General features: G+C 37.2%; 12 protein-coding genes across 12 annotated transcripts; 4 read left to right on the top strand and 8 right to left on the bottom strand.

The window, feature by feature from the left end:
• Positions 1 to 127: 127 nt before the first annotated feature.
• Positions 128 to 2,822, bottom strand: C9374_011626 (uncharacterized protein; the record flags this gene model as incomplete). Its single annotated transcript, XM_044687302.1, has 4 exons — positions 128 to 449; positions 519 to 763; positions 839 to 1,246; positions 1,311 to 2,822. 4 exons carry the CDS (start codon positions 2,820 to 2,822, stop codon positions 128 to 130), a joined length of 2,487 nt encoding a protein of 828 aa, XP_044543135.1.
• Positions 2,823 to 3,251: 429 nt separating this feature from the next.
• On the bottom strand, positions 3,252 to 4,631 carry C9374_011627 (uncharacterized protein; the record flags this gene model as incomplete). Its single annotated transcript, XM_044687303.1, has 1 exon — positions 3,252 to 4,631. One exon carries the CDS (start codon positions 4,629 to 4,631, stop codon positions 3,252 to 3,254), a length of 1,380 nt encoding a protein of 459 aa, XP_044543136.1.
• A 134-nt stretch (positions 4,632 to 4,765) lies between these two features.
• Positions 4,766 to 7,330, bottom strand: C9374_011628 (uncharacterized protein; the record flags this gene model as incomplete). Its single annotated transcript, XM_044687304.1, has 1 exon — positions 4,766 to 7,330. The coding sequence occupies one exon, from the start codon at positions 7,328 to 7,330 to the stop codon at positions 4,766 to 4,768; it is 2,565 nt and encodes an 854-aa protein (XP_044543137.1).
• Positions 7,331 to 7,481: 151 nt separating this feature from the next.
• C9374_011629 (uncharacterized protein) lies at positions 7,482 to 8,276 on the top strand (the record flags this gene model as incomplete). The annotated part of the gene is made up of 1 exon (XM_044687306.1): positions 7,482 to 8,276. One exon carries the CDS (start codon positions 7,482 to 7,484, stop codon positions 8,274 to 8,276), a length of 795 nt encoding a protein of 264 aa, XP_044543138.1.
• A 78-nt stretch (positions 8,277 to 8,354) lies between these two features.
• Positions 8,355 to 12,861, bottom strand: C9374_011630 (uncharacterized protein; the record flags this gene model as incomplete). Its single annotated transcript, XM_044687307.1, has 2 exons — positions 8,355 to 11,868; positions 12,011 to 12,861. The coding sequence occupies 2 exons, from the start codon at positions 12,859 to 12,861 to the stop codon at positions 8,355 to 8,357; spliced, it is 4,365 nt and encodes a 1,454-aa protein (XP_044543139.1).
• Positions 12,862 to 13,466: 605 nt separating this feature from the next.
• C9374_011631 (uncharacterized protein) lies at positions 13,467 to 14,572 on the bottom strand (the record flags this gene model as incomplete). The annotated part of the gene is made up of 5 exons (XM_044687308.1): positions 13,467 to 13,829; positions 13,891 to 13,988; positions 14,124 to 14,146; positions 14,195 to 14,260; positions 14,430 to 14,572. The coding sequence occupies 5 exons, from the start codon at positions 14,570 to 14,572 to the stop codon at positions 13,467 to 13,469; spliced, it is 693 nt and encodes a 230-aa protein (XP_044543140.1).
• Positions 14,573 to 15,000: 428 nt separating this feature from the next.
• C9374_011632 (uncharacterized protein) lies at positions 15,001 to 15,840 on the top strand (the record flags this gene model as incomplete). The annotated part of the gene is made up of 1 exon (XM_044687309.1): positions 15,001 to 15,840. The coding sequence occupies one exon, from the start codon at positions 15,001 to 15,003 to the stop codon at positions 15,838 to 15,840; it is 840 nt and encodes a 279-aa protein (XP_044543141.1).
• A 74-nt stretch (positions 15,841 to 15,914) lies between these two features.
• C9374_011633 (uncharacterized protein) lies at positions 15,915 to 17,821 on the bottom strand (the record flags this gene model as incomplete). Its single annotated transcript, XM_044687310.1, has 2 exons — positions 15,915 to 17,599; positions 17,665 to 17,821. 2 exons carry the CDS (start codon positions 17,819 to 17,821, stop codon positions 15,915 to 15,917), a joined length of 1,842 nt encoding a protein of 613 aa, XP_044543142.1.
• A 68-nt stretch (positions 17,822 to 17,889) lies between these two features.
• On the top strand, positions 17,890 to 23,011 carry C9374_011634 (uncharacterized protein; the record flags this gene model as incomplete). The annotated part of the gene is made up of 4 exons (XM_044687311.1): positions 17,890 to 18,093; positions 18,254 to 19,477; positions 19,539 to 19,667; positions 19,712 to 23,011. 4 exons carry the CDS (start codon positions 17,890 to 17,892, stop codon positions 23,009 to 23,011), a joined length of 4,857 nt encoding a protein of 1,618 aa, XP_044543143.1.
• Positions 23,012 to 23,098: 87 nt separating this feature from the next.
• C9374_011635 (uncharacterized protein) lies at positions 23,099 to 24,044 on the bottom strand (the record flags this gene model as incomplete). The annotated part of the gene is made up of 3 exons (XM_044687312.1): positions 23,099 to 23,682; positions 23,761 to 23,849; positions 23,953 to 24,044. 3 exons carry the CDS (start codon positions 24,042 to 24,044, stop codon positions 23,099 to 23,101), a joined length of 765 nt encoding a protein of 254 aa, XP_044543144.1.
• Positions 24,045 to 24,122: 78 nt separating this feature from the next.
• Positions 24,123 to 25,378, bottom strand: C9374_011636 (uncharacterized protein; the record flags this gene model as incomplete). Its single annotated transcript, XM_044687313.1, has 2 exons — positions 24,123 to 25,100; positions 25,238 to 25,378. 2 exons carry the CDS (start codon positions 25,376 to 25,378, stop codon positions 24,123 to 24,125), a joined length of 1,119 nt encoding a protein of 372 aa, XP_044543145.1.
• A 176-nt stretch (positions 25,379 to 25,554) lies between these two features.
• C9374_011637 (uncharacterized protein) lies at positions 25,555 to 27,106 on the top strand (the record flags this gene model as incomplete). Its single annotated transcript, XM_044687314.1, has 3 exons — positions 25,555 to 25,715; positions 25,822 to 26,310; positions 26,362 to 27,106. The coding sequence occupies 3 exons, from the start codon at positions 25,555 to 25,557 to the stop codon at positions 27,104 to 27,106; spliced, it is 1,395 nt and encodes a 464-aa protein (XP_044543146.1).
• Positions 27,107 to 27,121: the final 15 nt, after the last annotated feature.

Consider the following 27,121-nt stretch of genomic DNA (forward strand, 5'->3'; position numbering starts at 1 on the left):
AATTCTTTACATAATTAAGAAACACCACCGAAGGTCAACAAACACCGTACAACACGCTCAGTGGGGTTTTCTTTTTAAAAATTTTGTAACGAATTGTTATAATTTAATCAAAACCTCAAAATTGTTCTTAGAAATATGCAAAGAAAAAAGTGACAACCAACAAAATGTAAACAATAACCAATGCAGATCCTTGAAAGTAATTAGTCTTTCCGTCCAAACAAACATAATTCAAAACCAAAATGGAAAAGAAAATTGCAACTAGATTGAGCTGAGGAAACATCAAGTTAAACACACGTGACTCATTGCTACCAAATAGAATGGCACTCACTACCACAAGTACAGGCATTTGAATGAGAGCAATTTGAATCGACGCAGTGTTACCAATTTCCAAAGCGAGAGAAATGTTGTTTTGTAAGGCAAATTGAATAGCATTCACAAATTCAGCACAACTATATTCAAGTAACATGAATATTAGTAATCAATTGAGTCCGTTCAAAGACAACAACATCTATACATACCTTGGTACAATGCTCAAGAACGTAAGACCTGCAAACATTGGATTGATATGAAGAAAATCAAAAGCAGGTTCTAAACTCGAGGTCATCACCTCTGCAACCAGTGAATAAATGATTGTGCTCACCACAAGAACCACCACACAAAACCATATAGGCCATACTGCACCAATTTCATTTTCTTCTTCATGATGAACAAGATCTTCCTTGTTCTCTGGGACGGGTGGTCTTTCAATCAAAAATCTGTGAGTCTGTTCATTCATTCATTCATTCATTACAAAATGTGTGAACTTGTTGTAAGGAACTATACTAGTAGTAAAACATACTTTGAGTGAAAATATTAATCCAATGAGATAGGCCACAGGAAGAATGCCCGCAACGGCATATGCAAGAGGAAGGGCCCTACCGGTGTAGACAGCGTCCTGCATGGGATCCTTTTCAACGTAGCTACAACCTTCACAAACGAGTCCATAAGTGCCATTCGAAATTGGAGTACCATTCACACTAGTGACTATTGGAAGCTTGGAGGTAGCCAATAGTTGAGTTTGATTCACTGCAGCGTTCACACAAGCTCCACATTTGAGCTCATAGTGAGTACTAAACATTTGGTAGAATAATGAAGGGAGAAGTGATGCCACGACACTGATGAGAAGCAAAGCACTGGAGACGCTGGCTGCTTGTCTGTTAAAAAACTGTTGTTTGAATTTAATACCTCCAATTACCATGGCCAGACCCTTTTGTTGGTAATACCGTTATTAACATCAATTAAGGCGTAGATGTTGTCAAACGAGTACTTACGGGAACCAACAGCGTTGCAGCTAATAAAGCACCTGTGACAGCTGTCACTACCACATCGTGCATATCCTTCCAAAGTGCTAAAATGTACAAAATCAATTCAATAATACTTCCACAAAATGCATTCAGCACTGCTCCTATCAAAAAGTTTGTTTGGGCCGAAATTGCAGCCACTGCTTTTCCAATCAAATAAGCCAAGGGAACCGTTGAAATTAAACAAAATGGGAAAATAACCAACGAGTAGTGTTTCACAAATTCCTCACCAAAAGCAAATCCAAGAATGATTGAGACTGCCGAGAACGGCAGCATGTTAAACAATATTACATTAAGTCCAAAAACGCTATGTTTGTAGTAATAAATATTAGATGCTTGGAAAGTGCACAATATAATCTCTGAAGACACATGAGGAGGATACTCATCATTGACATTTAACACTAAAATGTTTCTAAATAGAATTTTGATAGCCTCCATGTGAATTTTGCTTGACGGAATTCCAACAATAGAAAACCATGTCATTACCATGCAAATGGCGTGAAAAACAGTTAAAATAGGAGCGAGGAAAATAATCCAAATACTAAATGACAAAACTCCCAAGCATGTGACATCCCTCTTCTTTTTCCTTGATTTGGTAGTGTTCGTAGCAGTGGTAGTACTTGGTTGAGACTGGCTCGTCAGTAAATGTTGTTGAATTGACTCATCTTGTCCATTTTGTTCGAACGTTGAATAATAATTATTAGCATCCTTATTAGTAATGTCTGTTGTTGAATTTTCCACATCCACAGAGACCTGCACCATCGATTGTTGTTCTCCCTCTTCCTCTGGAATTGGATACGAATGATCCGTATGATAAATCTTTCTATAATTTTTCATCACCTCAATATATTTTCCAAACGGATACAAGTAATAAAACGCAAAACTGAAACACTTCTTTCCATACGGTATGGTAACAATCAACACACAACTCAACACTCCAACCAACATGTAAATTAAAAACATCCACCAACCAATCAACAAGCCGTACAACACATTTCCGACGCTTAAAAAACGACTCTTTTGAACTTGATGTAAATTACTCTTCGAGTTCCACATGTATAATTGTTTGACCTGCTCACTCCGTTCTTCTAATCTTCGTTCTCCTAACATGCCTTTCCAAGGTTTAAATCCAAACAAGTGGTTTCCAACGTTTTTATGAGAATCAATCGGGTTCGTTGCAGGCTCAACAAGGACGGTGGAATGATGGTCGGCGGCTCCACTCTCTGCAACTTCATAATTCATTCCCTCATCATCATTGTGTTCAATGAGGAAACTCGGCGAGAATTGAGAAGTTTGACTTTTTCGTTTCCGAAGGGAGCTTATTGGAATATTTACTGTAGTGGCCGATGGAGGAGGAGGAGTATGAATAGGGTTACTGCTACTTGCTTCATGATGATGATCTCCAATAACGTGCTGAGCCAATGATGATGACGATGAAGAAGGCTCATGACCGACCACTACCGTATTGTCTTGGTTGCTCATTCAAAAACTAAAATATGAAGAACAATGAAAATTGCAATTAGTAACGTTCAATAGGAAGCAGAAGTGAAATCAGCGCTCAACGAAATCTCAAGTAGTCTTGTAATCGTTGGGTCAGTAACAATTTTTTTTTCCTTCTTCAATTTTCATGTTTGTCGTTTTAACATCAAGTTTGTTAAAATTATAACGAACTCTTCAGAGCGCTACGCACGTTCGAAAGGCGCAATACTTGGTAAAAACAAAGAAAAAGAATAAATGACATTATAATTCAATGCATCTACTATGAATTTGTTGTAAGGGATGAGGCATGGAATGTGGCGCTATGGCCAAATAGACCATGTCCGCTTTTACAGTGATGATGCACCTTTTTGAATCCAAGTGATGGCAATGTATGTACATAAGGTTTTCTCCAAGACATGATTCCCTCAAATTTCAAGTGATACGCCTTTCTTCAATTTCAAAAATTGCATGGTCATGAGTGGATTCTTCTTGGTCTTGCTTAATAACGATCAGAGAGTGACCATCAGCAAAAATTCCTCTTTTAAAACAATTGGGATATGTCCAATTCATACCAGGAACAATTTTCTTCATCCAATGCTTGAACTTGGAACTTTCTGGGTCTTTGGATGATGTCGAAGAGGAGGATGAGCTCGACGTTGAGGAAGAAACATCATCCGAAAATGATGGGCTCTGTGAAAATTGGTTGTTCGTATAATTTTCATCGTTGTGTGGTAATGACGATTCTTGTTGTTGTTGTTTCTTTTCTGTGGTCGTTTTGGCAACTCCAGCGACAATAGGTGCTGTGGCAATTGTGACACCTGTGGAGACTCCTCCAAACGCTGCTGCAGCTCCAATTCCAATCAATCCAACTCCTGCCAATGCTCCAGCAGCAAGACCAACACCAGCAGCAACTCCAGCACAAACGCTTCCAACAATGGGTAATGCTTTATCCCAATTGGAAATAATTTTGTCTCTTGAAATATCGAAGGGTCCAACTTCGATTGTGAAATGCACTCGTCCTATTCCTTCAAATATTCCTAAACGTCCAGGAGGAATGATCAATTGATGAAGTGGACCTACTTGAGAGAGTATGACATTTATGGTGTGTGACGTTTTGTTATCAATCAAAAGTGAACCAGTAAGTGTTCCGTTATGATACAATTTTCGAACAATCAAAGGTGTGTGAATTAAATTACAAAAATGTGGATATTTCTTCAATAAATTGGTCCAATATATAAAATCTTGTTGATTGAGTGCGAGTAAATCTTCTTCCTCATCGGTTAAATTATTAATATCCAAATTGTTTGAATCCGAAGAAAAAATTAATTGATGATGTTCAAATGCATCCTCTTGTTGTGATTTGTTCACATTATTGTGATTCATAGGTGATCTCTCATGAATCTGTCTTGTTGAAACAATTTCAATTTCATAATCGAGATTCTTTTCGTGTAACAATGGACCATTGACAATGACATGATTTTTTGTTTTCGAATCATTGCGATGTTTGTTTAAATGATGTTCGCATAATGCTAACTGACAATTTTGACAGCAATGGGATGAAAAAACGATTTGAGTATTTTCAATGAGACACACATCACAAGGCTGGCCAATATTGGCCAAAGTCTTGGTGCGATCGGAATCTTGCATCTGTTGTTCTGTACTGCTCACCATTTCAGTCATGGGCACAAATTCCGAATGCATTGCATTTGGAGTGCCATTGGTGGCATCATTATTTGGAGTTCCAACTAACGGCGAGAGTAAATGTGATGAAGCCTCGGTGAGAGTGGTTAGAACGGGTCGGAAGAAGGACATTTTTTTTGTTTGTTGTTTTTTATGTATTATTTTTAAACATCAAGCAGTTGTCACGACAATGAATTCGAAAATCAGTGTCACAATTCGAAATGTAATAATTCTTTCACAAAGCAAATACATCAACGCTTAAAGCTCTATTTGGAATTTTCTCTTTGGTGCTTGTTCTTGGTTTTGATTTGTTTTGATTTCTTTTTCAGATGATAAATGTACTTGTCATGGATTTCAGTTTTGATATTTTCAGGCAATGTTGAAAAGTGAGGAACTTTGGACACCTCATCGTAATGTTCAACAATGGTCTTAATACCATGATTCTTAATGACATTTTCATTGTACATGTCTGCAATAATGACAATATCCATGACGTTGTCGGTGGTAATGTTTTCGATCACGATGCGCTTGGCATGTTGTGAAAGTTCAGCTAATTGAAATAAATGTGAACAAACAAACACTTCAATAGCTATTTCGATGGGAATATCAATTTCGGTTGTGTACAAGTATCTCAATACACACAAGATTCCATTCAGTGAAATTTCGTTGAATTTGATAACTCCAGTGGTCGACTCTTCCATTTTGGATGCAAAAACTGCTGCGATATATGTCGATCTTGAAATGAATAGCTTATGAGCTTGCAGTTGATGAATAATATCGTTGGTATGAGGATCTAAAAGTTGAATTGTGACGTCGGCATAAAGGTTTTCATGACATGATTCTGGAAAAATGTTGTCCACCGAACATACTACTCGTTGATACAGTTCAAGTAAATCTTTCTTAAATCCGTAAATAATGGAAGCAGAAGAGTCCATAAATAATTTTCTACGATTGTAAATGTCAGCAAATATTTCATGCTTTGGATGATCCATGCTAGAAATATCAACAATTTCTTGTAAATAATGTTCATCCATATGGTCTGGCAACAGTATATTGCCTGTGTAGAGGAATGATATAAATGTTTGAATCGAATCAAAGTGGTAGTTGCTTATTTCAATGACAAGTTTTCCGTCATCATTGTATATACATCTTTCTTTGAACAGATTTGAAAAGTAAGTGCTTCTCGCAGCAAGAACACCTCTATGAACATGTAACTGTTTTGAGTAACGGTCGTTAGATGCCTCGTTTTTGTCTATTATATTGAGAACTGTGTCATAACCTTGAAAAGTTCCAAGAAATTGCTGTTCTATTTGTACTTTTAAAAAATTGGTCATTTCATTCTCATTTCCATGGTCCAAAGTATGAATAAGAGAAATGGCATTGCCGGCAATAGCTCCTGTTTCCAAGTTCGTACAACCTCCTACAATGAACAGCTCATCATACAGTGAAATGGTTGTATGAAAAGCTCTTGCAGTGTCGCTGTTTCTAAGATGTTGTGACACTACTATACTAAACCTGCGTGTCTGTGTATCGTATCGATAAATAATATCATTAATCTTATTTTCTCCAAGATCGCCTCCAATAAGATATAAATATCTATTTCCACAATTCGAAAATGAATGATTTCTCAGTGGGGGAGGAGAGAAGGAAAGATCAATTTCTATCCACTGTCTTGTGATTGTATTAAACACATGAAGGTCATTCAACAACTGATGTGGTTGCATGTAATTTCCTCCATAAATGTAAATGTTATTTTCAATTTGGCATTGCGCATGATTTTCGCGTGGTAAAGGTGGATCTGACCCAAATATGACCTCTCTTTTTACCGATGAATGCACCACTGTAATTTTACATTCCACAAGTTGATTCGTTAAAGCACCTGTATTGACGCTTCTTCCTCCAAAAATCCAAACCTTATCTCCGTAGCAACTGTATGAATGATTGGTCGTCTTTTCGATCCTTTTCGTGTTAAGAGAGAGCGAGGTCTTTCCCCACTGTGACAATTCAGAAGAATTTTGTGGATCTTTGACCAATAATTGTTGTGGGCGATACCATATAAAAGCATTGTCAAAATCAAAACAAAATAATGCTTCACCTAAAGCGACCAGAATTGTGTCCTTATTCACGAACGGTATAAAGTTGAAACACCTGTTACGAAAATGCTCCTGCAACCCATAATAGATTTCTGTCAAATTGTACCGTTTCTTGAGTGTGGTATCATACACAAGAAATGTTGAATATTCTTTTCCATCTTTGGGACCGTTTGCACAAAATATGTAAGGCATCATGGAACAAGCGATGAGATGAGTACTATCCTTCATGATTGATAAGGTGGGCTCGTCAGATTTTGCGTTCGTTTTGATAGTATTTGAATGTTCATTCAAGATGTTATTCAATTTTTCAATGGACATCTTGTCTGACTCTACATATTGCAGTGGCAATTTTCTAATCATGGTCATGGATTTTTCAAAATTATTTTCATATACATGATTCCACTTTTTATCCATTTGTGTTGGAGCCTGAATGAAATCTTTCTCTTGTTGCTCTTCCTCTTGAATGATGAATAATGATTCATGATGCGAAGGATTTCGTTTCTTTTTTTCAATCTTGTGTTTAAAAGAGACTTTCTTTGGCATGGAAAGTACATTCTGACCAGACAATAATTCCTCTTTCGTGATCATTATCAAATTCTTCTCTTCATCATCACGTTCTTCTCGATACAAGGCTCGTTGTTCTTCCATGCTCATAAATTCGGGTGAGCTAGTGCATTCTTCATCCGAAGAAGAAGAAGGAGAGGATGACCCATACAGAGCGTCCAAATATCTTGACATTTTTTATTGGTTGACTTTGATTTTGAGTTCAATACAAGTTCAAAAATTAACTGTTCCGTTCTTGATGAAACCCAGATTGTTGCTCAAGTAATCTTTGCCTCTAGAAGCAGACTGTTGAACATGTGTTGTTTCTTTGAAAAAAACAAAAAAAATGGCTCGAAATCAGGAAAAGGCTCAGTCCATGCTTAACCGATGGACTAATTTTCGAATCGGAAATGAATATGTGGAAAAGAAGAGACCTCCACATCCATCCTTTTCTAAAACGGTGAAGGCTTGTGAACATTGGAGAAGAAAAGTGTTGAAGGAAATTGCTGAGAAAGTTACGATCATACAGAATGCATCACTAGGAGAACATCGGATTCGAGATTTGAACGATGAAATTAATAGATTAATTAAAGAAAAAGCAGAATGGGAAAAACGGATTGTGGAGTTAGGAGGAATTGACTACTCTAAACAAGATATTAAATTACTTGATGATAACGGTCAATTGATTGAAGTGGGTGGAGGATACAAATACTTTGGCGCGGCACGGGAGCTGCCCGGAGTGAAAGAATTATTATTTGAGAAACAACAGGCAGTAGAAAAGCAACAAAAAACCAAGATATCTGAGTTGTACAAAGATGTTGATTCTTTTTATTATGGATACGATGAAGATATTGATGATCCAAATTTGAGGATTGCCGAAGAAAAAGCTGAAGAAGAATTACGAAAAGATTTCTACAATCGTTATGTGGAATATGCGGAATTTAAAAAGAAAAAATTTTCAGGGGAAGGAGTTCAAAATGTAACGCGAGAATTATTACAAGCTAAATCCTTTGGCGTGCTAGGAGAAGAGGATAAGAAAAATTTCATTTACAACGTTGTGGTTCCGTCACAAAAAGAAATTGAGAGACTTCTGGTTGAAAAAAGAAAAGCAGAACTGCTTAAAGAGCTTGGAGATATTTAAAAGTTTAAAATCGCTGTTGTAGCAACAAAACCAATATTTATAAAATCATTATGTATTTTACAAAGCTTAGCTACAATTTCAGTAAGCACTGATATTGGAATGACCACTGCTACTTGAGCTACTGGCCGCTGTTACATCATTTCTTGGAACTGTGTTCGGGTCAACATGATGTTGTCCTTGTTGTTGTCGGCGTAACATCTCCTCATTCAGCCTACTTAAGGCACCTGTGTTAATGTGCTCAGGAAATGAGAACGAGTCGATGACTGATCCCACCAAGCTGGGACTTGCCATGCCGAGCGATGAAGGAGTAATGGAACCAGCAGCACCTGGTGAAATATAGCTACCATAGGTACCAGAGTGAAAGCTTGAACTTCTGTGCGATGCAGCCGCTTGCCTCACACCTTGTGGAGGCGTTTGCATGTCCGTGGTGACCGATCCTGCAATATTCATTTCCGTATGCTCAGTCAAACTCTCGCTAGAATCGTCAATATCGCTCAGAGATTTTGCATCCATAGAGTCGGCCTGGTAGTGCATTGGATAGTTTTCTTCTCTTGGTTTAAACTTTGAGGTGTCAAGAAGGTTGGTCACATTAGGAAGCACTCCAAGTGGTTCCTTTAAAACCTTATTCCAATTAACACCTTGCATGAATGGATGCTCTCTGGCTGTTTTGTGGTTCAATCTAGTTTCTGGATTTGGATCGAGAAGTTTGTCTATAAAATCTATAACTCCACTAGAAACAATTTCTGGAGGCAACAATCTTTCATCCACCCAATTAATATTTCTCGAAAGAATGTTGTCGAAAATATATTCTGGTGTTTCATCATTAAATGGTGGACATCCAAAGAGAAGCTCAAACAAAATGCATCCTAAACTCCAAAAATCTACTGCTTCAGTGTGTGGCATACCTAATAGTAGTTCTGGAGCGAGATAGTCAGGAGTACCTCTGACTTGAATTTCACTCTCATCTTCATCTTGTCTCAGACTATCTAATGATTGTTTACTTGCTGAGGTTTGTTCATCCTCTCTGTCCAATAAACCAATCTCGCTCAAACCAAAATCTGTGAGTTTTAAATGTCCATTTCTGTCGATCAACATGTTATCAGGTTTCAAATCTCTGTGTACAATTTTGCTGTGGTGTAGGTCAGACAATGCTAAAATGGTTTCCGCAGCAATATGTCGAACAGTGTCTACATCAAAAGCTTCTCCGTTCTCAAGCTTGTCAGCAAGTAAACAGTCAAGACTACCTCCAGGACAATACTCCATTACAATATACAGGTACCTTTTACCAGCAAAGGAATAGTAAAAGTTAACAATGAATGGAGATTGTTCATTGTTCTCCATAAGCACTTTCATAATTGTTCTTTCTGCAAGAAGATCTGGTTCGTTGGTCAAGGTTTTACCAACGTTCTTGTGATTGTACAGGTATTGCTTCTTAATGACCTTGATTGCATAGATATCATTGGTTGTTTTCTTTTGAGCTAGATAAACTCTTCCATAAGCACCTCTAGAAATTGGTTTGATAATTTCAAAATCAGAAATTTTGATTTTCTTCTTGGTTGCTGAGGATTGTTTTTCTTCGTGAAGTAAGGCTGTGCATTTTGATTCAATTACATCCAACAGTCTTTTAGCATAAACGGTTACTCGGTAATTATTTCCAACGAAATTCTCGTCCTTATGCTCTTCAAGTATTTGATTCAGGTTTCCAATGATTTCTTGTAGTTGTGTTCTGTCCTTACTATTCTCTGCCTTTTTTGCTATTTTAAGAAGCTTGTAGAGAGAAGTAGATTTTTTCTTTTTCACAGTTTTTTCAAGAGCTTTTCTTACATTTTTGAGTTTCTCAAAAACTGTAATGCTTTGCATTTCTACTTTGTGCTTCACAGCACAAGTGGCGCTATGTTCAGCTAATTGTGTGCTTGGAACTAGTTCTTCACAAATTCTGCATAGGATCTCGATCACGTTAGAATCTTTGTCTTGTTTGTCCTTCTTTTTTGGCTCTGTTGTTGGCGTATTGCTGGCAGACTTGGATTTTTTGTCAGGGGTTATGGCTGGAGACAGTGTTGGGCTATCATCTCTCTTTGCAAACTTGGCAAAGAACTTTGAAAAAAAGCCCTCAGAAGCTTTTTTCTTCTCAGAGGATGGGGTTATAGGTTCCTTACTTCCAGTAGTCGGTGTTCCATTATTTGAAAGCGATGATCTAGGAGAGCTAATAGGAGAATCAATATCAGATGACTCTCCAACAACTTCTAGTTTTGAGTTAGAGCTTACACTGGACCTTCTGGGTGAGACACTTGTTGATGACGTGTCCTCCTCGTCAATGGGTTTTAACAATGCAGAATTTGGTCTTCTGTTAATACTGTCTTGAGAGCCAGAGCTATCATAACTATCCTCTTTTGGTTCAACATTTTCAATTACTGATTTGATACGTTGGCGTTTGATTTGCTCTCTATTAGCCTCTTCAATTAAATGCTTCTTATACAATTCCAAAACTCTGTTAATTCTACTGTAAATAAATATTAATTTTTTAGCCTGCTTTAAAACTTCAAAATTCTCCGTCACAGCCTTAGGATCAACGTTATTCAGTACGCTCCCTAAAATTAGGCTAGACATTGTGGGTGTAGCTGATAAAACATGCATCGAGGGTGAGCAGCTTTGATGAGTTAAGGTAGCATAGTTTGAGACACAATTTTGTAACAGTGTTTGCAACTCTTTCATAAAATCTCTGTTACACAAGTCGTCAATAGTTTTGCAATCCAAAATATCCTTTGCAATTTTCTCGAGTTGTTCAAGATCGTAACTCATAATTTCCATGTCCTTCATTTCCCATAAAAATGTTTTCAAATCTCTATTCATCTTTAGTTGAACAACTTTAGCACGCTCTTTTAAAACATTTCCAACTCTATCAAACATTGCTGTTGTTTGATCAACGCTCATGGCACGATCTCTCGAGTTTGAGAACAAAAGTCTTGGTGATGCTCTGTCACCATTGTTGTTAATAGCAAAAGAAGCGCTTGCAGCTGCAAACACTGAAGCTTGCTTTACGAGTGGAGTTGATTTCTTGATAGCTGGACTTGATTCGTCTTCCAATAGGTCAGTAAGGTCCTCTCCGAAACAATCGTCTTTTCGCATATCCCATTTTGGATCGACGTTGTGTCTACCAAATGAGTTTGCAACCGGAGGTTTGTTATGATGTAACACGCTTTGAGCTCGCTTAAGTGCTGGCTGTTGGAAATTTGTCACACTCATTCCTCTCGTGAGTCGTCCTCCTAAACCGAAATTCGTTGGTAATGCGTAAGAAGAGCTGCTAAATGAATTGAGAAGTGGGTTTCCTCCTCCGCTTCCAACACTGCCAGTTGCAAATTGCAATGGTGTGCCTCCACCTCCGCTGCCACTACTTCCCGAGCTACCCCCTTCATGTGTTCCTTTACCGTTGTTGGATATGGTGATAGCGCTAGATGTGTTTACTGAATATGCCATGGGTGACGTGTTGTTGGTTTGTATCTTGTTGCTTGAAAGTAAAGGGCTATATTGCATACTGATTAAATTGTTAAAGGATGAGCTATTTCCTCGGTTTCGAGCTGGCATGGTTTTAATTCTAAATTTTGTGAATTATCGTTGTTGTTGTTAACATGGGATAGTTATTTTCCGTATTTGTAATTATTTCAATAACACATAAATGACGAATGAGGATCATGATGAAATTAGTCATTCAAACATCAACTATTATTACTACATACGCAAAATCTGAAGGAGATAGTGGTGATACAGTAGAATTCCATCCTCTTACATGAGACGGTCGGTATGCATTGCTGTTAGTGATATTCGATTTCGTGCTGCTGTTGTTGGGCGAGGTATCTAACAATTTTGCTGAAGGTTTTTCTGTGGTTGGTACTTCAATGTTGGAAAGGAATGGAGGTTTTTTGTTGACATTATCATGAGGAGAAGGAGGAGGTTGATTGGACTGATGATTATTATCAGTTTGTGGTTGTTGTTGGCTCGCCGATGGTGAAGAAGGTACAATGCTCTCTGTGGTGGCTCTATTCACCACTCCTGATAAGGCTGTTGCCGCTGGTTTTGGCTTGTGCCCCGAGGATGCACCGCCCACAACCAAAAACTCATCTTCGTCATTCAAGCTCTCCAATAAACCACTTTCATTGATTGAATGCAACGATGTAAAGAACGAGACCCGTTTGCTACTCTTTGAAAATTCCTCTAAATTATTGTTGCTGTTCGTATTGGGATTGTTAGTGTTGTTATTGTTGTTGTTGTTTATATGATGATTATTAGTAGTAGTGTTGGAAGTGTTGTTGATATTATCATTACCCAAAGATGTCAAAGTACATGATGGTACAAGTTGGTGATTAGAGTCCGAATTTGTATTGCGGTTGCTTGCCGTTGTTGTTGATGAAGTGTTAGTAGTAGCAGCCGAATGATTCTCGGAGGAGGAAGAGGAGGGTGTTACATTGGTTGTTGATGATGAGGATGTCGGTTGTTCCTTCAATTGCTGTTCATCCTTCCACATAATGTCCTGATTGCCTGTTGGTGATGCCGTGGACTTGGAACGAAGATGTTGGAACAGTCTCGGCATCTTTTGTGTTTATTTTTAAAAGGAAGGAATGGCGAAAGGTGAAGAAGAGAGAACACGTGGCCAAGTATGGATTCGTTGGTGATGAAAATTGCAACAACAACTCCGTGTGTGAATTTGATGGGGGTTGTGGTTTTACTACGCAAAGAGAGCTCTGTTTTTGAAGATGTTGCTTTACGGAGTTGAAGAGTGAGGATTACTGAGCGTACGCAGAAAATTGGCTAGAAGAGATGATGATCGCTTCTAGTTGTTGGAAATGAGTCAGCTGCTGTATGCGAAAGGAGTTCTACTTGTGCGTTGAGAGAAGGATTTGTTTTTTTCGCTTTCTTGATATCTCCTATCGTCCATCAGTTTTGGAAGGTTTGACAAATAGTCCAAGGTTGGAAAGGATTCATCATCTTGAAAAAACAAATATCACATGCAGAAGAAATGAGAACTGAATCTCATGAATAATAATGTCAAAAGGAAGGGTTTACACAAAATATGTAACTCAAGCTCTGTATTCAGGTTATCAAATAAGTTATGACACGAAAATGGTTCTTGAATTTAGTTTCTCAATTTGGAACAGTACTGTACAACGCTATCCAGCTTCTTGACATTTCACCAATTCAACCACCTCCACAAGGACATTTACTTCCACCAGTTCCTCCATTATTATTGCTCGTATTTCCAGCATTTCCAGTGTTTGTGTTATTGTTTGTATTGGTTGTGTTTCCAACATTGACAGCTCCTGAATCGTCATCTTTGATGATTCGTGATTGTTGTTGTTTTGAAAGCCAGGCCTTTCCAAGTCGTTGGAAAATGTCAGTAATTCCACTCGAGTTCTTGGCACTGGTCTCGTTGAAAATTGCACCAATACTGTTGGCATATTTCTCTCCTTGAATTCGTTCAATTTCTCGAAGATTGTCTAAATCGCTCTTGTTGCCTGTTATTGCTATTATTACATCTTCTGGTGAATGTGGAATCAGCTCCTAATTGTTGTTGTTTCGAAATTAGTATATTTTTTGATGACCATATACTGCATATACATACTTTATACCAATTCTTGGCATCATCAAAAGTTTTTTGTCTCGTAATGTCATAAACAATGATGACTGCATTGGCTTTTCTAAAGTACAACGGTACGAGAGCTAGAAAGTATTGTGTGAAAAATTACATGTTGATAATGACCATCGGAAAGTTTGTTTCAGTATCATGACGTTCCGAATAAGATGTTTTTTCCTCTTGCTCAAATTCGAAATGAAAACAGAGACTAGTTCACTTACATTTATATTGTTCTTGTCCTGCGCTATTGTATGATGAAATTGTTTGTAAAAGTTTTGAAATTCCAACTTACGTATCCCAAACGTTGAATTTAATTTGTGTGTCGTTAATGTTGAGAACCTTGGATAAATAGGAGGCTCTAAATAAATGTTGTCAGAACAGTACCAAAATATGATCAAATGGGATATTCAATTATAAATAATAATAAATTCATTCCATCACGTCCGATGTTGATAAAGTATTATGGTGTTCCCCAAGTGATGATATTAAAAATTGGTAAATGTTCATGAACACAATATTGTGCTTACCCGATGGTTGTCTCAATGTATTCTTGAAAGTTGTCTTTCACAAATCGCATCACTGTACTCGTTTTTCCGACTCCTACAGACCCAACCAATACTACTTTCATCTCGTGTGTTTTACCACTCAGCGTGGTGGATGAGTCCATCATTTTTTGCTTTTTTTGAGTTTTTCTAGACTTCTTGCAAGCCTCACATCGAAGTCATGATCCGAGTTGTTGTTGTATTTAAAAGTGTTGAAGAAGCAAGAACAAGAGCATGGCAAAACCAAAATTAAAAGAATGTACTGACGAGAGAAACAAAAGCCATTGGCAAGTTGTCTCAAATCATTTCACTCGACTTTCGCACCTCCAAAATTTTCCTAATAGTTCAACTTGAACAAAAAAGTTCTCGGAGAAGGGGAGTGAGGATCTTGCAGAGACATGGAAAATTAAATCTCAACTCAAAAAAAACAAAACAACACCTCTTGTTGCCACGATACCTTTGTAAACTTGATACCTGAGAAACCAGATCAAATTATAATCTAATATACCGGCATTGATTACATTCATACAACCTACTAATTTTATTTGTTTTGGAAATGACCTCATCTTCAAATTCCGACAAAACTCTCCTCTTGGACGGTTTAATTTCTATTGAATACAACACAACCGATCGTTATGCCATCATTTCATTGTGCAGTAAGCCTGTAAATTCTCTGACTCAACCCATGATGCAAGGAATTATTGATGCCATCGAGTTAGTGGAGAAGAATAAGGCGATGAATGCAATCATTTTCACGTCGGCTGTTCCTAAAATATTCACAGCTGGTTTGGATTTGAAATCAATGTATCAAGTTCCCAAAGACAAGTTTATTGAATTTTGGTCGACTTTGCAAAAATTCTTCTTGAAAGTGTATATTTGCCCATTGTTCACAATTTCATTGATTAATGGACAATGTTTTGCAGGTGGATGCTTGTTTAGCTTGGCATGTGATTATAGAATTATTCATAACGATTATTCGATTGGTTTGAATGAAACAAAATTTGGTTTGGTTCCACCCAATTGGTTTTGTGATGCATATGAAACAGTAATTGGAAAGCGTCAATGCGAACTGCATATTCAATTAGGAACCTTACATACAGCCCAAGAAGCACTCAAAATTGGCCTTGTCGATGAAGTTCACACAGATTTTGAGGTTATGAAAAATTCTGCAATAATGCAAGTGAAAAAGTGGAATAAGGTACATCAAGTCGCAAGACGTGCATCCAAGTATGTGCTTAGAAAACCACTGTACGATAAGATTACCGAAATTTCTAAATCTGATATTGAGTTTGCCTCAAATTGGGTTGGTTCACCTGAGGTTCAAAAAGCTCTTGGAACTTATTTGCAAAGTTTACAAAAGAAACCTGAAGCCTCACAAAGATCATCCAAGTTATAAATGATCAGCTCAGCAGCAATAAATAATATTTTAATTCGAAGATTAGCTTCACAGAATGTTTTAAAAAATTCATTTCAATGGAGTGTGCCAACCTCCAGGTCTTCACTAATTTCACTCATGTCAACCATGTGTGCCATTTCATCTTCATGTTCATCGCTCTCTTGAATTGGAACTCCTTCATCTACATGCCCAATTTCTTGTGGTAAAGGTAAATTGGCAACTTCTTCGAGCCACTTGTGATTGTACAAGAAGTATCTCTTTCGCTTGATGATATCCGTCCATTGTTCATCACATTCCGATATAATGTCCAACATGGTTTCCGATGTGGACGCAATCTTTTCATTATCATCTTGGTACAATTCAATGATTACCTTGATGATATGGTGTTGACTCATTAAACCTTCTCTAGTTGCATTAAATAACAACATTTTGTAGAAGGCATACATAGTTTGCAGAACAATTTCATCGTCTTCTTGCTTTTCGATGAAAATATTACACAGAGTGAGAATAATTGGAGATTTGGCTATTAGCACAGCAGTCTCCTCATCTGATATAGCATTTCCAAGTAGTATGATTGCTTCCAACAAGATGTCATCATCTTTGTCACCTTGTACATTGGTCAAGGCGTTGACAATGGTTGTTCTTGTTTTGGTTCCCTTCTTAAGCAAATTGAACAAAAAAGTGACAATATCATATTGTCTAAAGCTCTGCGCAAATGAAAAGGATTTTGAATTACTCATATTTCCAAGTATTCCCAATAATTCTACCAATAGATCATCAGTTTCGGCAATTGAACACATTCCTAAAATATCATTTACATATGGTTTAAACTGAGGCCCCAATTGAGGATGTTGTGAAATATTTCGTACCATTTTGGCAAGGTGTTGATCTCTTGTTCGTACAAGCCTATCCATAAGCCGAGAAAGTCCTTTGTTGTGGAGACACATCTTTGTTGCAATACTTTCTATGCATGATAGATTGATTGCTAGCGCAATTAATTCTTTTCCCACTCTGGTGCCAGGATATTCTACTACAAACTCTAGTATTATGAATGGAAGCGCTTCAGTAGCACAGTTATAGCTTGAAAACTCTTCTTCTTGACTGAATTGATACAGCAGCTTTATACAAAAGTCAAAATGATCAGGAAATCTTAATAGCTCCACTAATTTTGGAGTGACAGCTAGGACTGCTTTTCGTGAGTTGGAGTCAAAAGTCATATTTATCAATAATCGAATCGTCTCGTTTAAGAGAATAGCATTTTCGAATTGAAAGAGATATGAAACCTTTTGCAATAAGTTAGCCTCAAGCATTTCAGTCCTATTTTCCTGGAAAACACTTAATTTTCGTAAGAATGTGACCAAGACACACAACAATTCTGGATTTTCAGCATCTAATGCATTTACCAGGTGAGGTATAAGACCTCTCTTTTTCATCTTGCTTTCAATTTCAATATTTTCTGCCAAATTCAACAAAATCCTAAAACAAACATAGAGTAAGTTTTCTTGTTTTGTGATGGTTTCTCCAACCTTTCGCTGCTCTTCCATTTTCTTCTCTTTCTTTTGGATTAATTTTTCTCTTCGTTTTTCTTCGTATGCAATCGCATCCATGACTACCAGTCCCACTTTAAATTTTGTAATTATTTCATGAAATTGTGAGAAGTGAGAAAAGCTGTAAAAAACATAGAGGATATTGATCATCAGATCCATGCTCTTCTTTCCTTCTTCTCGGAGTGTTCTTGCTAAAAGGTTCAGTAGTTGTTCTTTTCATGAATAATGACAAGTCATGGTGTTTGTACAACTCTCCAAAAACTCGAGGCATACTTACCATGAGAAACCAAATACTGCAAATTTACAGGATTTTTCGAGAGCATCATAATGTAGTAGGACGCTTTGACCTTCGGAGTCAAGTCTCCGTGCTCATAGAACATCTCAAGATAGCTATCGAGCTGATCGATTGAAATGTATTCCTCACCCGATGCCATATTTTTTATTTGAAGAAAGCTGTACTACATTTGGCGGGTAAAATATTTGCCAGAGCAAAACCTTAAAAATGAGTAATAGTTTAGACCCGTTGATGAATATAGGCGGGTCCTATTCATCCTCTTCATCATCGGGTAGGTCTTCTCCAACGGCTCTGATGGAGAATGATCTCGTTCAAATGATGGAAGAAGATGAGGATGCTATGAGAAAAGTGAGGAATAAGTGGGAGGTCAAAAGAAATACAGGAGGGTTTACTATTCCCTCATTGCATGATGTAGGTTGAATCAATAGTTTCAATGATGATCGGAAAACAATATTTGCAATATGAAATAATTTTTGACATTGTATGATCATTGAATCATACGATAATCATTTGGGAAAAACATTGATGGCTATTGTTGTATACTTTATGTCGTTTTGGACATGCCACACAGTCAACAACTAGCATACAATCGATTCAAAGTCTTTCTTCAACAACAAACATTGTGAGCAACAACAACACGAATAACATTAACCCGAACAACATGTATTCCGCATCATCCGTACTTAATAAGAACACAATTAGCGCAAATTCTACACCTGCAATGGGTGTATTCAAAATCCCTTCCAATACCAACCTCCCTCTCTCAACAACAAAAGCTCCCTCAAATAAGGAATACGGTGAATATCTAGCGAAATTGCAATTGCGGAATCGAGAAAAAAAGAGATTGGAGGAAGACCCTCAAAAGAAAGAACTCGAAGAACGAGAACGAGGATTTAGTTTAAATTGGAGCGGAGCCAATAACCAAAAGAAAAAAGATTCAAAGAGTTTTAAGCCATCACCTTCTGAAGATATTCCAGAACCCACAGCAAAAATTAGAATTAGGAAAAATAGACCCTCCGGTTATGCAGAGAGAAATCAAAGCAGAGTGGATGAAAATGCAAAAAGAGGGTGGAAACAAGGAACAGTTAAAATCAGAAAAGAAAATGGTGACGTTGAAAGGATTGCTCCTTCGCGAGCTAAAAGCATACGCCCTCAAATGTTTGAAAGCGAGGACGACAGAGATGATGAGTTTAATGACGTACACTCCCATGAGTCCAACGAGACTCAAGATAGGGATAAAGAGGAAGAAAATGATAGCGACAACATCGAAGATGATGATGTTCTATTTAGAAAGAAAACAAGAGTGACCCTTAACAAAAATGACATTGAAGTAATTAGACGTAGTCTAAGTTCGATGAGCAACACAGAGATCATTCAAAAATCAGATTCAACAATTTCTACAATGGACACATTAATAGAGAAGCTAAAAAAGTTAGACCAACAGAAACAAAAGTATCTTTTGAAGGTTCTTGAGAAATTGGAAAAGTCAGACAAAAAATTGGAAATTGATGTTTCTGACGATGAAAATGACCATACTCCGATTCAATTACCCAAAGAAGACAAACTCAAGTCTCATTCTCTAAAAGCAGATAATGTAACATCAACACTAGAAATGGATCAATATTGTATTAGAATTTTAAGTACTTGGGGACATTCTAGCAATGTAGGATTAACAGAAATTGAGCTTTATTCGTATGATGCCACCAAAATTGAAGTGTCAGAAGAAAATGTAAACGTCAAAGGAGGATTAGGGGGTAAAGGAAATATTATGAGAGTTTTTAATGGGAAGAAAAAAGTATGTAATAATTTTTGAATGCCGAGGAGCTTGAACCTTATTATCCAACCTTATTCCATAGACCACCAACGATCAGTACATGTGGCAGACATCTTTGCCAACCTTAAGTTATTTAGAAATTGTCATTGATATTCCAGTCACACTCCCTGTGGTTGCCATGACTTTTTGGAATTTCAACAAAAGTATTAATGTATGTAGTTGTTCATGTTCCAATACTTCTAACAACGTATTTAGGAAAGTGTAAAGGGAGTTCGAGAACTAGAAATTTTGCGGAACAACGAGCAATTGTGGAGAGGAACCATACAAAGGGGATGCGGAAACAACATTTTTGACTACTCTACATCTGTGCAATTATTATCTCCAGAAGAAATGCAAGTGAAGAGATCGTTATTTATTCCTCCAAAACTTAAACCTCCCACTAAAATATCACAAATGGACGAAACACCACCCAAAGCTTCGGACGTACAACCTGTACTACCCCAAGAATTGAACATAGACGCTTCTGTATCGGATAGTGAAAGCTCTGATGTAACATCATACACACTGGAGGTTGAAGATGACGACACCGTTGTACAATTTAATGACCCACCAGCTGAAACTGACAGCACCACTGAATCCACTACCAAAAATACCTTGCCAATAATTCCTCCTCTGAACATTGCTGCTAAAGAAAACAACTGCAGTCCCATTGTAGAAAAGAAAGAAAATACCTCTACATCAATGACAATTTCAGAACAGCAAGAACCAATCTGGCTCTCCCTATCACAGAGCAGTCCAACCCCAGAAAAGAAAGCTCCCAAAGGAAATATACTTTCTGATGCTCTCAAGATTACCAACCCAGAAAAAGTTCCAGTTTGGTTTAGGGAGCTTGACAATAAGGAAAAAAACAGAAAAAAGCAAGATATTACGCTTCCAGAAAAGTCTGAAGAAGTTGAAGTTAAAGAGCCATCACCAAAAGAAGTTCCCCAACCAATACGAACTTCCAGATCCAGAGGATTGATTGAAATTCCAAAAGTTGTAAATACGGAATCTAATAGCCCAAAGATTGCTCCTGAAAAACCACTGGAACCTCTTAAAAAGATTGAAGTTCCTACTCAAGCTAAACGATATCAATCAAGATCAAAAAGCAGGCCAAAAAGACCACAAGTGGTGTACAATTCAGGTTGTAATGTAACCGAAAAATCTTCTATTTCAAACGAAACTTATGATTCCTTGATGAGATTTAAGTATTCTCACCTCGGAAGACTGAAACCAAGAGAGGAAGAGTCCAACATTGTAATTTCAGAACCAACAGAAATTCAACCACCAATCTGGAAAATTGAAAAACGTAGAAGCTCTTCAAATATTTTGGAGGATAAGGATGCATTCTATTTGCCTTCTCTTAATATTGCAACAAACACAAAAGAGGAGCACGACGCTGCCGAAGAAGTGGATGAAGATTTTATTATTCCAATTTACCCTTCGGGCCAAAAAATCACAATCAACATTCTTGAAAGCTGGGGAGACCCTCACTACTTGGGATTATCAGGTATTGAAATTTTTGACAAAAATGGAAACCTTATTGCTCTCAATGACGTTTTTTCGCAAGTGAAAGCTAATCCTTCCGACATTAATGCTCTCCCAGAATACTCTAATGATCCAAGAACTGTTGACAAACTTTTTGATGGTGTAAATATGACATGTGACGATCTTCATCAATGGTTAACGCCCTTTACTCCGGGAGGAGATCATTTTATATATATTACTCTTAATGAAAAAACCACTCTTTCGATGATAAGATTTTGGAACTATAACAAATCTAGAATTCATTCTTATAGAGGAGCCAGATATCTTGAAATGTATTTGGATGACAAATTAATTTTCAAAGGAGAAATTAAGCGATCTGCAGGTACCTTATCATCCGTGGAGTCGTGTTCGGAATGTATTCTATTCACAACAGAAGCTGAAGTTTTAGAAAAGATTGAAAAGTATGATCAAGAAGTGTATGGCAACTTTCTGCTGGATCCTGAGCCCAACATCACTAGCACTGAACGACCCAAGACAGCCAGCAAAGATTCCGAGGATTCCACAACATTTAACCCTATTGAGCACTTCTCAAATTTAGACCCCTCCGAGAGACCTCTCACAAGTGCTATTCAATCAAGAAACGATAAAACTAGCTCAAACGGGCTTGTCAGAGGTCAAAAGATTCGAATCACACTTGAGACTTCTTGGGGAGATTTGTTTTATATTGGCCTAACAGGTATTGAGGTACTTGGAAAAGAAGGCAAGTTGATCAAGCTTACAACAGAGCAGCTCTCTGCCAAACCTCGTGACATGAATGAGGTATCTGGACATTCTGGAGACTATAGAACCTTAGATAAATTAATTGACGGATGCAACATTACAACAGATGATCGGCACATGTGGATGGTACCTGTTACAATTTATAAGGAACGTCCATATATCGAAATTGATTTAAGACAAACAACAGAAATTTCTGGAATCAGATTTTTTAACTACAACAAGAATTTAGAGGATACATTTAGAGGAGTGAAAAAGATATCTCTTGCCATTGATGGAAAGCCCTTACTAGACGGTGAAGATAGCTGTTTTATTTTGAAAAAAGCTCCAGGAAATACTAGCTTTGATTTTGGCCACACGATAATATTTGCTGACGTGTTGGATGGTGGTAGATCAAGTCCAGCAGAAATTCAGAAGCCAAAAGATAACAGCGCTCGAGGGAATCCATTGAGAAACAGCTCTCTGTTGAATGAAGGCATTCAACAAGCTATCTTAAAGGCTCAAGCAATGGCTCAGACTCAAGGTGTTCAGGCACCAAGACAGGATTACCAAACTGCCTTGTTACCGTGTGCTTATACGTTCAAGTTCCATTTGATCTCTTCTCATGGGGATCCATATTATGTTGGCCTTAATGGAATTGAATTGTACGACGCAAGGCACGAAAAAATTCCACTCGCTTCAAACAATATTCATGCTAGTCCATATAGCGTCTCAATTTTGGAAAAGTCCAAAGACGATGTAAGAACTCCAGATAAGCTTATTGATGGTGTCAACAACACGTGGAATGATAGACATATGTGGTTAGCTCCTGTTGAACCGGGACAAGAAAATTATTTGTACATAATCTTTGAAGAGCCAATAGCAGTATCATATATCAAGATTTGGAATTACAGCAAAACACCCTCACGAGGTGTTGAGGAAGTAATTATTTATGCAGATGACGTTCTTATCTACAAAGGTTTTTTGCGACAAGCTCCTGCGATTAATGAACCCAACATTGACCTGAAGAAAGATTTTGCTCAATCCATACTTTTTACCAATGATCCTGTAGTTTGCACGAAAGAAAAGAAGCACATTTATTCTAAAACTTTAGAAGATCAAGAAGTGAAGTATTTTAATGAGAAACAGCTTCTAAAATTACCCTCTCAATCCTCCTCACAAATTGTACAAAGTAGTACCAAAAACACATCCATCTCAAGAGAAAATTATCCTTCCACTAGACCCACCACATCTGTTATCAACACCAAGTAGGATTCCGATTCATCCCTCAATCCAAAACTAAATAATTTAAATTATTATAAGTCAATTTATTTTACAAACGTTGTCATAATTTACAAGTTAGTCTTCTTCCATCTCGTCTGATAATGATTCTTCCTGTGAGGATAGATTTTGACTATTGGATGTTGATTCTGTTTGTTCAAACTCTGCCTTCAAAATGTCTACGATTTTTGGATAGGATACCTTTTCTTGTAGCCGAGTTTGTCCAAATATTAATTTTCGCAATAATTTCTGCAATTGTGGCTCGGTTTCTTCATGCTGTGCGCTTAATATTGCAGAGTTGAGTTCTGATGCTGTCTTTTGTCGTTGACCACTTGTCAGCAAATTCGCAAAAGGACTTTGCTCATTATTTTCAAATGCCAACAAGCTCATCGCTTTTTCGATTTCTTGCAAGAATTCAGTATTATCTCCAACCAGAGGAGCCAGCTCTTCCTGAGCAAATTGAAGAGCCTCATCAATTTTTCCATCTTTTATCAATTCTATTAATTGTTGTTGCTGAAGTTTAAAATACAGTTTAGGGTTGGAATCTAGAATATTTGGATTTAAATCATTCACTTGTTCAATGGCTCCTGCTATATCTCCATTGATCATCTTTTTCCGAATTCCGACTCGTTCATTAATACTACAAAGATTAGAAGGCTTGTCTATGATGATTTGTGAGCGGTTTGTAATTGTTCGTATTTTGAAAAAGATGATTCGTTTGTTTGGAATTTCCAACTTACTGTCGAGATTGGTTTCTTGTTGAAATATCTGAGCCGCTTCTTCATATCCTTCTACAATTAAATAATTTAACACAATTTCATTCATTTCGCTGTAATCGGATGATCATCGGAATGAATCGTTGGAAATCCGTTTAAATTTTGATTTAAAAATTTCTTTAAATGACTGAGGAAATATCTCATGAGCAGACATACCTTCTACTAATTTTTACTTCTTTCAATTTCTGTTCCCATTCTTGTTTATTGAATGATGATCTCCGAAAAGAGGAAGGTGAAGCTTTCGACATTTTTTTAAAAATAAATAAATATTTGAATATTCCTCAAAATTTAATGTCAAGTATTCACTCATTCAGTACAAATTGGAATTAAATGGTAAATGTTGCAAAGTCTGAAGCAAGATCCACATTCGAAAAAACAGCTTGTGCTTGCTGTTTGAGAAGAGACACAGAAACCTCATTTTCATGCAAATCAATTTTTCCCTCTTCAACATAACGAGCAGAAAAGTGAGTAAGAATCAATCTTTTAGCATTGAGAGACAACGCAAATTTGGCTGCCATACTCGGTGTGGAGTGACCTCTATCGATACACAGTTCTTGCATTCCGTCTTCCAAAGTACTTTCATGGACAATGACATCACAATTCATGGCGATTTGGGAAATGCCTTTTGGATCATGTGTATCCCCTAGCATGACAAGTTTTTTGCCCTTAATGGTTGGTCCAACGACATCTTCTGGTTTGACAGTGATTCCATTTTCTAATGTGACTTCTACTCCGTTCTTGAGCTTTCCAAGAAGAGGTCCTTTTGGAACTCCTAATTGTTTGCATTTCTCCATATCCAAGGTTCCAGGTTTATCATTTTCTGTGAAAACATAACCTACACAAAACACTCGATGTAATATTGGAGCTGCTTGTACTATCAATCGAGCATCCGTTTTGGATAAATCAAAAACAGGATAAGAATTTGTTTCCTTATTCAAATAAATAAAGGTTCCTGCTGTTTTTGGAATACTATCCACAGATGACTCACTACCGCTCGATTCGTACTCACAAGAAAGAGGAGGAGGACATTGCTCCTCATCATAAATTTTCACTCCTTCTTCATCAGTATCAGGAGGGACAAGTTCATGAATGTCAAGTCTGAAATTCAAATGGGCATCACTCAAAGACAATGTTTGTCGTAAGAAATTCTTGAGACCTAACGGACCTACAATAGGCAAGACCGTTCTAGTCACTGGATTATTACCTGAAAGTGTACACAACAACCCTGGTAATCCGTACACGTGATCACCATGCAAGTGAGTAATGAAAATTCTGGAAATTTTTCCTGATTTCAAAATACTTTTCTGTAATCAATGATGATTCACCAAAAAGTAATGATCCACACATGCAAAGATTGCAAATGATTCATCCAAAATATATTCACCCGATGATCATTTATGAATTTCAATCAGATCTAATATTCGGAAAAGAAAACCCTTACCTGCAATTGATGTTGAGTTCCTTCTCCGCAATCCACCAAATAAACCTCTCCATTCTCCAATTGCACACCTGTAGAGCTCACATTACGCAATGAAGTGGGAACGCCTGAACTGGTTCCGAGAAAGGTCAACGACTTGGACATTTTTTTTTGTTAAGTTCATGTTAGCAGAGTGGTGTTGATCGTCATCTTTTTATCATGTCTGAAATTGATGAAGGGATCATGTTTGAAAATGAGGTCCATTTCAAGTTCATCACAGGTTGTTACAACATCATTAGATTCGTTTCTGATATTGAATCCATTTGATAAAGAATGAAAAAATGATTTCTCAACAAGAAGCGGAGAGAGTTGTATTGCAAAATAGTCAAAACACAAAAGAAATAACGAACAATTTCGGAATAATAGCAAGCGATGAAAAAGTGAATGAACGGAGAGTGATTAAAATTGCAATTATCGGATCCGGAGTTGCAGGATTGTCATTGTAGGTTGGTCTGAAACAATTGTTTTGGAGATGGATGATGATCGGGAATAATATTGAATGAATTTGATAAATTTGATTTAATATTTCGTACAAATGATGAAAATAGAGGACTAGCGTTGAGAAGATTCAATCAAAATCCAAAAATTAATTCAAAATATATCATTGAGGAATGTATCTATGAGAAAGATGCTTCATTTGATTCACGAGCTCAAGGATATGCCTTAACGATACAAGGAAATGGTTTATCGGTTTTGAAAAAATTAAAACTTGATCACAAGATGAAACAACGAGCAGATTGTATGATTAAATCAAACAAAACGTATTCCATGACTCGGGAACATGGAATGCAATTCATGTCAGGAACAGAAAAGAAAATGAAGAAAGATATGAACTTTCCATTGCCCAGACAAGAAGTACGAAAAATCATGTTAGAGGCCTATGAAGAAGAAAGCGGTCAAGTTCAGTGGAATATGGGCTTACGGACATTTAAAGAAGATTATGAAACCAATAAGGTCGTGGTTACATTTGAGAACAATACAACAATGGAATGTGATTTATTGATAGGGTGTGACGGATTAATGTCGGCAGTGAGAAGGTAAGATTTATTGAGATGTGGTTGAATGATTCATTTCACACAACATTTTAGAGAAATGCAACTTGATGAAGATCAAGATTGCTCATGCAACGGCTATGGAGTAGGAGACGGTTATGGACAAGCTCAATATCTTGGTGTGGCCATGATTAATGGAATTGCGGATGTCACAAATAATGACAACTTACGAAAATTAACAAAAGATGCAGTTTTTCAAGTGCTGGATGGCCATTCCAGATTGTTTGTAAAACCATTTAGCATGAATCAATCCATGTGGTTATTGACCTATCCATTGGACATGGGAACAACTGAAATGGAAGAGTATCTCAACCACATTTTGCCTTCCAAAGAAAAGCTAAAAGAACAAGCAATTGCCAAAGTGGCAACATGGTCACAGCCAATTCCACTTTTTATTGGCAACACTCCTGTGGAGCTTATTAGAGGGGGTTTATTGCATCAGTCCAAACAACTGTCATCTCTTCCTTCAAACAAATTCAAAATGACCACCATCATTGGCGATGCGATTCATGCAATGGCTCCATTCAAAGGTCAAGGATTCAACAATGCATTGTGTGACGTCGATGAGCTGGTTGGCCTGCTAGAAAAACATTTAATTACTGATCCTACATTTTGTTTTGCATCTTTCAACACTAAATTCGAGAAGGAGATGGTGAAAAGATCTTACAAATTTCAAATCAAATCTAAAAGACTTGTTGAATTCCTTCATACAGCAGATGCAATTGACAAAACAAAACATGATTACTATTACCATGTTGAGCAGCATCAAAATTTGAAATAAATATTTCGAGTAAAA

Source organism: Naegleria lovaniensis (assembly GCF_003324165.1).
Source record: "Naegleria lovaniensis strain ATCC 30569 chromosome Unknown tig049, whole genome shotgun sequence".
Lineage (NCBI taxonomy): Eukaryota > Heterolobosea > Eutetramitea > Acrasida > Naegleriidae > Naegleria > Naegleria lovaniensis.